This window comes from Centrocercus urophasianus, unplaced genomic scaffold (assembly GCF_019232065.1).
Source record: "Centrocercus urophasianus isolate 14NV4802_14NV808 unplaced genomic scaffold, USGS_Curo_1.0 seq_3, whole genome shotgun sequence".
Classification (NCBI taxonomy): domain Eukaryota; kingdom Metazoa; phylum Chordata; class Aves; order Galliformes; family Phasianidae; genus Centrocercus; species Centrocercus urophasianus.
Genome location: NW_024884866.1, coordinates 1920917 through 1934217, shown reverse-complemented (window position 1 = coordinate 1934217; position 13301 = coordinate 1920917). Strand labels below are relative to the sequence as shown.

At 35.4% G+C, this 13301-nt stretch overlaps 1 protein-coding gene across 4 annotated transcripts in view; it reads right to left on the bottom strand.

Annotated features, from left to right (window-relative positions):
- LRBA (LPS responsive beige-like anchor protein) overlaps positions 1-13301 on the bottom strand; it is a 367611-nt gene that overhangs the window by 27831 nt on the left and 326479 nt on the right. For 3 of the 4 annotated variants that reach the window (XM_042828460.1, XM_042828457.1, XM_042828458.1), the window contains exons 48-51: positions 12838-12927; positions 9553-9745; positions 6761-6823; positions 4630-4785 (exon numbers count right to left, since the gene is read on the bottom strand). In XM_042828460.1, the coding sequence (XP_042684394.1) occupies positions 4630-4785; positions 6761-6823; positions 9553-9745; positions 12838-12927 (502 nt within the window). The remainder of the gene's footprint in view (positions 1-4629; positions 4786-6760; positions 6824-9552; positions 9746-12837; positions 12928-13301) is intronic. The other variant, XM_042828459.1, reaches the window with a different exon arrangement.

Genomic DNA, 13301 nt, shown 5'->3' with positions numbered 1-13301 from the left:
ACTCTTACTCCTTTTTATGAGTTGGTGGAAATACTTAAGAAGTGCACTAGTCTGCAAGTTTGGAAAAAAAATCCATAAATATTATATTTTATTCAAAGGCTGACTATGCCTTAGTAGGTTGGTTTTTTTAAATCATCAATATATTTACACTCACTCTACAGGATGTAAACAGGCACAGTTTGCTTTTAAAGCAAATTTAAAGGAAGCTTACTGAAGAAAAAAAAAAAACAACAGAAAATAACATGGAAATCTGATAATGATGTGGCAAACAGATTTCAAAACATACAGGATCCAGAATAAATAGATAGTATGAGAGCTGCCTACAAAATACAGCATGTCCAGCTTTTGAACATCTCTTTCAAAGAAAAAAAAAAGATGAATGTCAGTTAAAAAAAATTACACTTGTGTCATAGTTTCTCCATTAACATACACTTGCCAATTATTTGAACCATCTTTTGTTTTTAAGAATTTCTGGAATGTTAAAAAAAAACCTTTGATTATAAACCTGGCAAAAAAAAAAAAAAAAAAAAAATAACACTCCAAACACAAAATATTTCCATCCATCACACAGAACAAATTCTTGGAACTTTGACTGATACAAAAAAGTTTTAAGAAAAGCCCAGACAGTTAAAATGTGTGATTCAGCAGCGTATATAACATTAACATCACTATTACATCTGAAGTTAACTAATCCAAACAATATTTTCAGGAAAAAAAATGTAAATTTGCATACTAGCGTGGAGTGGATTTGTGAGTTGGAGAGCGAACACATGTAATTGTCTATCACAGGAAATGTCTGCCAGATCACCTTGAAAGAGCGAAAATGAACAGGTGGGGACAGCTCCTTCTTCAGCAATATGGCTGAAGGCAGTGCAAATCACTCGCCGGGGCTGGCTCGTCCAGAGCAGATAATTATAAATAAATAAAAATATTAGGGGTCCTGCTGGTTTCTGGATCTGCTAGCAGCATTTGTGATTCCATGAAATGAGAGTGTAAGTGCTGAAATCCCTCTCAAAGGATTTGCTGAAGCTTGGCAATTGCAGATCTTGCAGAGAAAGGACAAATGATACACACACGCTTCTTCTGAGCCTACTTGGCTTACTGAAGTAACCTGGGCTAGGACAAATTCTGCAACCAACAACATGATTAAAAAATTAATATGTAGCCTGGGATTCCTCAGCCCAAAAGATCGTGTACCCATTTGCACTTTGAACTTAATAAAGAATTTGAAAGTATAGAAGAAGTAATAAGGTGGTGGCTTTGGAAAAAACACATGAAATAAAATGACCTGTAAAGTGTTTTAAAAGAAAGAAACTGGTGGTATGACAAGCAGCAGCACAAATTAGTGGTGGGACTCAAATTAGGCACATGTTTACGACTTATTTTGGTGCATGAGTTAACAACAGTTTGCCAGTCATATAATGTGAGTAGTGGGAAGCAGTCATAGCTCTTCCTACACATTGTAAGGTCACTGTATTGATGTAACTAAAAACTACAAAACACTGAGTAACACAAATAATAACAAAACACTTAAGCAAGTGGTTCTGAGGAAAGGACACAAATATACTAATAGCCTGATTTATAACAAAAGATCTAAAATTTAATTGCATTAAAGTGGAGAAAACCAGCAAAATCAAGAGAAAGTTATAAGTATCTTCAGAAATGGAGAATTACTTTGGGTACCTGGACAAAAGGCAAGAATAAGGTGATGTAGCTTAAATGAAACTCATGCATCAGATTTAAAAAGAAATGCTGGCAAAAATTATGAGTTAATTCTCCAAAACAAACTGTGATATGAAGTGCGACCCAAGGATCATTTTCGGACTGGAAGGGACAACACCCTGGAAGTTATACCTAATGTACAGATCTACCCTTATCTTTCAATAATTGAGTATGTCTATATCTGTGTATACCAAGGCTTTCATTTGGACCACAGTAATATAACTCTCGAAGATGCTAACCAGTCAACAAACTACTGAACTTCAGAGCAGTGAGACACAGGCATAACCTCCTTTTGGCAAGAGACAAGAAAATCTTACAAAGTGTGTACTTCTACCTTGAAAATTCAAGTCAGCAATTACCTGGTTTAGATTTGAAAGTAATTTTGTTATATAACATATTTTTCAATTATACACCCTTAGGTGTATAGGTATTCAAATATTTGAGGAGATTTATGCTTCTAGAACACAAGTTTATGTTATAAACATAATAGAGTTATAGATTTCTCTTCCAATTATACTCTATAGGTTCAATACTAGAAAACAAACATTTTTCAAGTCTATTTGACAGTTGTTCATGTCATTGCCCTTGTTAGGTTTACTTTGTTATCAGGGACTAAGGCTCAGTAAATTCCATCAAAATCATCTAAGTAAGAAATATACGTTTAGCTTTTCATATTATTAAAAAAAAAAAATCATTAATCTCATATGAGTTCCACAACTTTCTTGTTTCTCTCCTTTAAAACAAGTTTTCCTCTCTATACAGTAAAATCAAACATAACCATATGCGCTCAGATATCCCTTTTTGAGAAAACAAAATTTTCCAGTTAGTGTTTTATTTGACAGGTACGCTACAAATAATTAAAAGAAAAATAAGACTAAAGTCTCTGTGCAACTGAATCTCAAAAGCTGTCTAGAAACCATTCCCGCCACTGAAGAAATACTTTATTGTGCTTGTGCTGTGCTGAGAACCTATGGTTTATGCTGAAGGTATTTTCTGTTAAAACAAAAGCCCCAAAATCTATTAAGAAAGAGAACCTCTTTTTGTCTCAGAGCTACAACATAATTGAATTCAACACTTGTGATAACTTGCTATTATGCCTTATTGATTCTATCACCTTTTTCCTTTGCTGTTCTGCTGATTTCAGAGTAGCATTTTACCGCTATATTCTCATTTTAATTCCAAGCAAAATAAACTACAACTGAATTTATGATACTTAAGCTACAGCCAGAGTTGCTGTACAAACTGGAGACACAAACAATACAAATTTGCTGATACTTCTTTGACAATTTTATTTTGCTTGTAATCGTAATTATGATAGTATCAAAACACCCGATGTATCTGACTTATACACAGAAATCATAACAAAATAGTCAGAATCGTGGAATATCCTGAGTTGGAAGAAACCCACAAGGATCACTGAGTCCACGTTTGGGCTCTACACAGGAACATCCAAAAATTCAAACCCTATGTTTGAGAGTGTTGTCAGACACTACTGAACTCCTGGCAACTTGGGGCTGGGGCCACTTGGCTGGAAAGCCTGTTACAGTGCCCACATTTCAGTCTCTATAGTTAATGTTGATATAGGTGAAAACTAACAAAATAACATAGGTTTCTTTCACAGACACAAAATAAAATATATCCTCCAGCATTAGAAGAAAATAGCTATCTATTCATGTAAATCAAAGAATATATACACTGACTGTTCATTATTGCTAGGTAAATTCTGTCAAGATCTTTAAATTCAGAGGTTTTATGTAAATTTATTTTCATCAATGAGAAAATTAAACTAAGATGAGTCTAATAAAATGTCTATATAATGAATTAAAGTCAGTCAACACAAAAGAAATGGAGCTTCTCACTTGAACTTAAGGATTTAAAACCACAAAAATGACAGATATGTTGTCCTGTTAAAATGTGCAATGAGAATTTCAGTAAAGACGTCCTCTTTTGCAAAACATCTTGCTTGCCAAATGTGAAAAACACTGCTAACTTATGTATTTAAAAAATTATGACAAACACATATGATATGCCCTATAGATTAATAACCTACTGGAAAGCTTGATGGCACACACATACATTAACTACATCGGGTCATTAATCCCAAAGAAATACCTTGCAGTGAGGTCACTATTTCTATTATAAGATAATGAAAGGGCGAAAATCAGACCTATTTTTTTTCTGGGGACTCCATGGCATTTAAATTCCTTCGGCTCTTACAACGAAAGATTCTTTTCTATTTAGCATGACACATGCGTGAATTCAACTGTTTGGATACATGCCAGCTGACAGACTAATTTAACTGCTGCCATTCTTTTGATCAGTTTATGTTAAACAAAAGAATTCAGAGGTTCCAAATCAATTTTTCTAGTATATCATAGCTTTCAAAGGCTTTCATAAGCACTTCTTTACCAGATTTCAAGACTCAATTTCCATTCTTGCGGTGGAAGGGTTTGTGCTTATTCTACAATGCCTGCTTGTATATTATTTAAGAAGTTCTATGGTGCTCAAAGCCAAACAGGCTTAAATTCAAGGAAGTGCTCTAAGAAATTGATTGTTCTCATACATCAAGCTTCCAAAAAACTCGTTAGAACCTTTTACTTGTCAAACTAGTGTAAGAGCAGGTATGACTTTCATCTAATCATTTGGAATTTGAAGTATAATGCTATGGCTAACCAAGAGTTCCTTATCGTGTTTGCCATCAATCCAAGAAAATGATGGTATACAATACACAGTAAAAGTAGGTAAGAAAAGATTTGAGAAATATTTATCAATAGAGGAATAAATGCATACTCTACTCTCTCCTCCCACCCCCCTCTCAATCCTTCCGTTCCTTCTTTACTTGAACAAGTAGCTTGATGATAAACAGAAAATGTTATAGGCTATTCCCATATTTTAAAAATACATTACCTGAATCGGTAGAATAAACTCGGAAACTCTTGTCCCAGAAGCCACAAACCAAGATATAACGATTGTCAGAGGTGATCACAAAACACTGGGAATGTACCTGAATGCTTTGGTCTAAAAGGTCAGTGATTTGCCTTCTGTGCATACCTGTATTGCTGGCTGAACAGAAAGACACAAAAATCAAGAAATTTCAGCATCTGCATACAGAGAACAAAGGCACATTTTAGAACCTTTATGATCACAACTAAACTATTTCTTACTGCTGCTACTTGTTTTTGTGGCAGGGGTATTTTCTTTCTATTTTTGCTATAAAATACTCATTACACTTCTGGGAACAATGACAATTCCTTGTAGTATATATTCCAAAATAGAAGAAATCCTTTCTTTAAGCAAAATGCACCTGACAAATATAAACGAAAGATTGATAAAATGAATGACATATAAAAATGCACGAAGATTTCTGTTCTAAAACTTCTCCTAGCATAGAACAGAATTTAAAAATGAAGAGAAAAAAAATGGAAACTAATGATAAAACAGAGAGATAGGTAGATGTATACATCACCTACATCAAAGTGTAGAAAAATCATCAGACCGACACAATGTGATTTGTTGTTTATTTTTCTATTACAGTGATATTTATTTATTTTAAGATCTATTTGATAGCAGGTTTTAAAGTAAAAAAATATATTTCCTGCTCCAAACATATTATTTTTGAAATTAAAGTTATTTCTGGAAAGAGAGTTATAGCCCATTTTACTCATTATAAATTACAATTAATATTTTTTTTTTTTCAGAGAGAAGTGCTTACAAAATTTTGGGAAAATAATTTTATAATCTATATAAAATTGTTTAATTATACCTTTATTATTCTGGACTTAGTGATTATAGAATTTGTCTACCTAAATGGCTGCATGGCAACAGCCTGCATCGACATACTGATTCCATGCAGATTCTACCGATGTGCATACTCAATTTAGAAATTAATTCTCACAGGTTGACAGAGCTGTCATTCCACCCCTATCTAGAGATGTTCATTTTTGCTGTTTGTTCAATGCTTTTATAATTACCTGAATCACTTATTTTTTTCTTAAACTTCCATCCTGAAATTGCTAGTTTAAAAAAAGAGCTCAGTTTGCACTCTAACAGAATTAAAGGAAAAAAGGAAAATCCTTTATTTTTGCTCCCATAAACTGTCAGACAGCTTGCTTGTATTTTGATTTAAAGTTGCTTGGGCTTTTCCTTTTCTGATCACATTTAAGGTTCCATTAGCCATGCTACAGGCTCCGAAGTTATACTCCAAGTACACACTCCCCAAAGTATGGGTCTTTATGAAATAACTGACCAAACCCTATCCATGTTAATAGAAAAAATCAGCTCTATGTAAACTAATAAACCTCTATAAATAAAAAATCATGAATCGAATCTATTACATTGAGTCATTAAATAGAAGTGAGACATTCATCCATCCCTTTCTAATAAAAGCAAAACATACGCAGATTTAACTAGCGATGGTGATCAAAAGATGCAATATCCTTGCGAAATGAATGCTAGTATCTCAATGCTAAAACTGAGCGGGCCATATATTTCAACTTTAAAACTGCTCTGCAATTACACATTAATACCCTCAGCCTGAACAGCAGGTCTATGAAGAAAGGATTGATCTCCTTTAATGATAAAGCCCTGGCACCGTGGTTTTATTTTTCACAACACGGTGCAGTTAAGAACCCCACTGTTATTATGAAAATTTCCTCAGCAAAGGAGCTCCATCACATTACCAGTGCACCAATTCATCATAACGTGCCTCGCTCCTGCTCATCAACAAGTCTGAGTGATGAAAAGATCCAATATTATCCTGACAGTACTTCATGCACATTCTCAATCACACATTATTACAGCATCCATATTAATTTTCACTGACACGCGTCCTAGGCCTGTTCAAATTAGGCAAACCAACGAGGGGGAGTTGATGAAATACCAGCATAGCCACAGCTCATTGCATTCCAATTTGCATGCAAATGGTTTATCAGGAAAATTCCATTCCCAGCAACCAGCAAGTGAAAAACAACCGTAATCTACACTTCAGGGCCACCATACAGAGCTTAATGAATCGCAAAGAGAGAAGGAAGTGACAGACCTATGAGAGGATCGATTTCCACTGGCAGCTGGTAAGGCTGGTCTTGTACAGCACCTTGATGAGCTGCAATTCAGGAAAAAAGATTTTAAAACTCTGCATTTTTTTTTTTTTAATGGGATGCCACAAACATTTTATACATCAAAGCAATGTCCCCTTCTTTTTTATTTAACCATCCAAGATTTTTCTGCACCATCTGAATTAAAAAATAAATAAGTAAACAAATAAATAAATAATCCAGGTGCTTTCACAGATTGCTTATTAAACATTTATTTTAGATTAGTGCTATTCTGAATGTATGCCATCAGCAGCAGCTCCGGTCCTGAGCCATAAGCTCTAGCAGATGCTTTACTGGCAACCTCTCCTGTCGCAACAAAACAAAATTAAGTGGTAAAGAGCACTGAAAACAAAATGTGACAACCATCTGCTGACTGTAGCAGATACTATTTTCCTCTTTACTTTTTAAAGCAGTGCTTTGAACAAGTGAAGCACAAAGGACATTTTTTTAAAGTCAGTTTATGATGCAGCCGGGGAAATCTCATTGTCATGCAGTATTTAAAGAATCATCTATCATCAAAAACTATTTATTTGCAAGTTTGCATACAAGTTAATATATAATTCTGCAGACCTACATTTCATCTGAGAACCTGGCACACTGCTGAGATGTTTACCTCCTAAATTTTCCTTCAGATTTTTTTTTTTCTTTTTAAGCCTTTTTTTCCACAGCTTCACTAAAATCAAACAGGCAACCTCCACCAAACAGCCCAAGACATTCTTGGAAGTGGAAGAAAACATAATGGCTGAATACTTACATCTATGAGTTTTCCACCTACCCCGCCATAGCTTAATATAAAAATCAGCGTGGATTGAATGACTTCATAAGTAATTGGGAAGTCAAAACACTATTGTAATGAAACACTAATGCAGATCAAAAAAGGAAATCCACATGACAAAATAGAGAGTGTCATTAGGTATCAGCAAAGCCACTAAACTCATAAAAACGCAAGAATGAGATTATTACTTACATATCAGTGGTCACCTGGCAACTTAACTTTCTTATCATGATGTCTCATTAGTAAAGACAATAGTATGCCCACAGTAGGAGATAAGGAATTGCAATGACACCAGTCCTCAAAACCTAGTAAACTCCATTTTGGTATAAAATTTGAGGGCAACAATAGTGAAGGCTTATTTCAGTTGTCCTTATCTACATATCTTAAACATGGTATACCATTAATAGCTTGGAGGCTTGATCAGTATGGTGGTGGAGTAGGAAGGGGTGCAGTGTGTTTTTGGTTATACTGGGGGTTTTTGCTTGGTTACAATCTGAGTTTTTGTCTTTTACTGTCAATATTCTCCAGCACTTGGTAAAAGCAGGACAGATGAAAAATGCTTCTACATTAAAAAAACAGTGATGCTAAAGACTACTGCTCTCCCTTTCAAAGGAGAGGAGGGAAAAAATCAAAATCTAAAGGTTCTGTTCAACTCATAACATTTGACTCCTACAACCAACAAGCAGCTGCTACTCTCATCAATTGTTTGTTTGCTCACAGATCGTCAGCCAGCAGACTTGTGAGGAAATCAGCATCAACCTACCACTTTAGAACCTCTTCTCTTTGTGTGACTGCTGCACATCCTCAGACTCCTTTTTAGAAGCGTGAGTGTTATATGCCAAGGTCACACATTCAAGGTATGAGAGGATATTGTCATCCTCCTTTCAAACAAACGTAAAGAGCTTTGTAAATACTTTTTGCTCATAAGCTGTTATCCAGACAAGCCTCCTTTCCTTTCCCACCTTTGTTTTTAAGCCTTTTTTGCTTGACTGAAATAAGGCACTGATGTTTCTATTTTAACAAAGTTGAGAGGCAGTTTGTAAGAATTAGAAAGAAGGGTGGGAGTCATCTGGCTATTTTCAAAATGTAACCAAGGACTGCAGGAATTTCAGTGATGATAGCATTAATTTGGTACACATATCTTCTACTTAAGATACTTGAGTAGAAGGTCTTTTTTTCTTTTTTTTTGAAAAGCCTTTAACCAGATTTACTTGCAAAGCACCAAAACAAAACTACATTTTATGGTTTGGGCCTGAGACTGACATACTGGGGAAAGGAAGATGAGTCCTTCTGGGATTAGTGAAAATTACAACTGAAAACAGAATGGTTCAACATATTTTTGAAAGGACAATTAATTAAACTGGTTCCTATGCAAATTGATATAATGTTTTCCTCTCATACTAACAAATAGATAAGTACCTAATAACTTTGAGATGTTTGAGTTACAGAAGATACTGACTTCTCATACATTTCTTAACTTTTAATTCTCATTGTGTGACTTTAACATTAGGCTATTATGCTAATGATAAGCAAGAAAAAGGTAGCAAAAAACACTTCAGCCAAGTTCTCATGCTCTGAACTTTTCTTTGACATGATATTGTGCAACTTTCCATCATCTGATTGAAAAAGAAACTGAAGAGGAATAGTGTGACTGCTTATTATGATCAAACAGGGGTATACTGTTTGTGTCTTCTTGCTTGTTGGCATGGAAAGAGATTTTTTTTTTTTTTCCAAAACAGTTGGTTATTCCGTACTTTTTGTGTAATACACATCTCACTACACAAGAGTTCAGATGGCTTCTTCTTAGGAGAAACTAAATCCACATGAAGAGCATACCGCATCATACTGTATCAATGAATCGAAGTTAGATTTCACACTAAAAATTTCAAACAGCTCTGCAGATATTAAATGTACAGCTTGACGTGCAGTGATTTCTCATGCTACTTACTTTAGTTTACTTACCAGGAAGGTTATGCCACTTATTTACAGCAAATAGCCTATTGGCAGTAACTGTGATCACAGCAGGATTGGTCAGACCAGGCTGGGTGTTGGCTGCTACATGAGTGACAGGGGAGTTGGATGGGAACTTTAGAACCATGATAACATCCTGTTGAGCTTGGTCTGTGAACATCAGCGGGCTCTGCAGGAGGAGATACTGTTGAGTGCACACAACAAGAACCCAAATACATGGGAAAACATGGGGTGGAGAAGAGAAGACAAGACAAGAAAAGGAAGACTGCATTAAAACTCAGAAGATCAAAAAGCAGTTGCAATGAAAAGAAAATGCAAAAATAGCAGAGAAGCTTGTGGATACAACCATTTTAGATCCATTTTAGATGGAAATCCTTTATGCAATTATGCTGAGCTTTGCTGAACAAGTGTGTCTATATATAAAATTTGATGCAGGTCCCTGAAGATTAAACTGAAAGTTTCCGATCGCCTATCTCTGCCAAAGAAATTCTCCTTCATATCTGCAGAGATAGCAGGTCAAGGAAAGCAGGAGGGAACAAAAAAAAAAAAAAAAAAAATTCCTGCTTCCAGAGATTATCTAAAGTTGCATTAAATTGGCAGACTATAATTTTCTACAAGCCAGATGAGAACATAAAAGTACATTAAAATAAACAGATACACACATAGCCTAGATATATGTTCTGTGTGTATTTCTGGTGTACAATCATAAGATTTATGAATGCAAAGCAGAAGACTTCAGTGCAAATGTGTTTCAAAGGACAAATGTAATTAAATGCAGTTGTAAAAAATATAAAGTGAACATGATTACAGACACTACCTTGCACTGTCTCTAGAAACACTAAAGGAAGGGAATGAATCCAGATTCATTTTCAACAGAATATTTTTAGGTTTCATTTCAAAATTCCACTGAGATACAGAAATACAACCATCTTAGTCACCAGTAGCCATATTGCTTCAGTACTTGTATTTTTCTAGTAACTGTGTTAGAACATTAAGGAAGTGTTCTTGGCTATTTTCCACCTGCAATCTTTCCTTACATATATGTATATGTGACTATATACATCCAATGTATATTTATACAAAACTAATAAAAAAATTAAATACATTTGCATTTTTATTATCACTCCTTTTTAAAAAGTTATTAAGAGTACTTAGAAAAACATATTGCTCTCTGCATTCCTATTTACAGTCTTTGCATAAAGGTGTAAATAAAAGCAACTAATAAGCTACCCAGACACCCTTCTGAGCAAGTGGCTAAAAGCCAATCAATATTATGAGTTAATCCTCCCTGGATGCTCATTCAATTAAAGGTGTCAGTAATGCCTCATCTGATGTGGCCTCAATTAAATCCAGCTATCTGATGGTTGAAAACACAAGGGGATACAGCAACAGCAGCAAACCCAGACAAATAGGCAGCCTTCGTGTGAGTGCTAATTACTACACCTGGTGTATATTATGGCTTGTGCACTTAACGCAGCACGTGGTAGCTTTCAATTCAGTTGCATTCATGCATACATGCACACACACATGAAAACAGAAAACTAGGAAAGAATATAGCCAGAAATTATCTAGAATTGTGACAGGGAAAATACCCTTACTGTATTTCAGCTCCAAGAATACTACTTTTCAAATGCCTAATATAGCTCTTGTAAAAAATCGCGTATTAATAAGCACAAAACCGATCAAAACAAGTCGAGAACTGAGGTGTTGTTTCTGTGTGCACCTCAGCCTGAAAAACCCAGCGGAGTTATAAACAGTTTACTTCACAGAATTTAATTTTTCCACTACATATTAAATCTTCATTAATTCAGCAGAATGAAAAATGTTATGATAAAACAATACGAACTGCTTCCTGGCATCAGATTTATTTGTATAACAACCAATCTTCCTAAAACCTCAACAACCAACTTTTTATCTTCCTCCTTTCTATGAAATAAGTTTCCACACATTAGGGCAAATGCCTAATGCACAGCACCATGACAGAGGGGCACATTTATGGTGTGTAGCCAAATCCTGAGGGCACTTGGGCTCCCCAGCATCCCTTTTAACATGCTCTTCTGAAGGACAGTCTGCATACACCTCAAGTCACTGCAGTGGCCCTCTAGCTCTCAAATGCCCTGGGAGGCCACGCAGGAGGTGCAACAGGCTAGCAGATTCACGCAGTCAGCTTTGTTCATCCAATACATAGGATCCCAGGGCAGAAGCCTGCCTACTACACAGCTGTCAAATGCTTATGCCTTTTGCATATTCACATGCTGTAGAAACGGTATTGGGGACAACGAGCTGAGCATGCCTTATGCACATCATATGAAGTTTGTATCTGAGAAAGACTAGTAGCTGAATTGGATAAGAAAGCTTGCACTTCTTATACTCTGTTGCAAGGTTTGTAAACTACTTTGGACATATTTCCAGTTATTGTGTGATTTTTCGATGCTGATATGTTTTTAATCAAATAACCTTAGTCACCAGTGTACAACCATATTCTGCAGAACATACATTAGAAAATCCCTTTTAAAAAATATTTCAGGATAATATATCCATCTTAGCAACACGGGAATGTAAATGTTTGAAAAACTTGTGAATTAGCAGACCATTTGCTCCACTTGTCACAGTATCGCTTAACATACTTAGTTCTGGATCTGTGACAACATAAATGCTATTTTAGTCCTAAGGACTGCACACAACATGGTATGGAAAGTAATCAGTAATAAAATAATAGTTTGTATAATAAAATTATATTAAACACAAGAAGAGGTAAAAGGGAAAGCATGTTAATGCTCACTGCCTGGATTTTATCACCCTGGCTTTACTGCAAAACACATTTAGTCACATTCTTTGCTATGAAAGTTTCAGCTCATGAATTCCTAGTAATCCTGATTTTAGGGGAAAACCTATGCCTGGGGGAAAAGACAAGGAAGTTCCACCTCCTAAATCCATGCTTCTCGGGGAATCTGCCAAAGATTAACTAAATTGTCTCCATGATGACTGGCTCTCACCTGTACAGGTATGGTATTAACAAAATAAACTGATGAAGTGTTCTTAGATTACACTGACAAAAGGGTCTATACTAGAAATCAATACAATCCTTCCAGCAATAAATAATAGTTAGACATTGCATACACTCACAGTCCTACAAACTCATAACTCATCTGCTCTTTTTAATAACACAGTTCCATAATCACATAAAAGAAAAGCTAAGTAGCAGGTACTGTAACTTAAAAATAGCACAAGAAGTGAACAAAATGGCAGGTCACAAAGAGTTAACATGGTACTTACCACCTGCATTGCAGAACTTCTTGGAGGATGTGGTTCTATGAGCAGTTGGGAAGGGGTCTGTCCAAAACTTCGTATTTGAGCTTCAACAGCCTGGAAAAGGCACAGGCAGGTTTGCATGTTAAGAGGTGCTAATTACAGGCAATAGAACCATAACTGTCACCTGAAAATGTCATTCCACACTTCTGGCTTGTTTCATGTCGAAAATCAACCCCGTGTGTTCATTGTGGGGCTAAGTGCTTGGCACTGGTACTAAGAATGAGGTAATCATTTTAGTACTGTGGATGCTATTTCCATGAGAAACTCTGCAAAACCTCATCCTGCTCAATGATATTAAACAGAAACCAGCTATTATAATCAGAAACCCTCTTTATTGGCTTCATTTTTCCTTTCTAACACTGGCTTATCCTGTTTGTATCATAACTCAGACACAAAAGTTAATTTTTTTTTTTTAAGTTCCTCTAAGT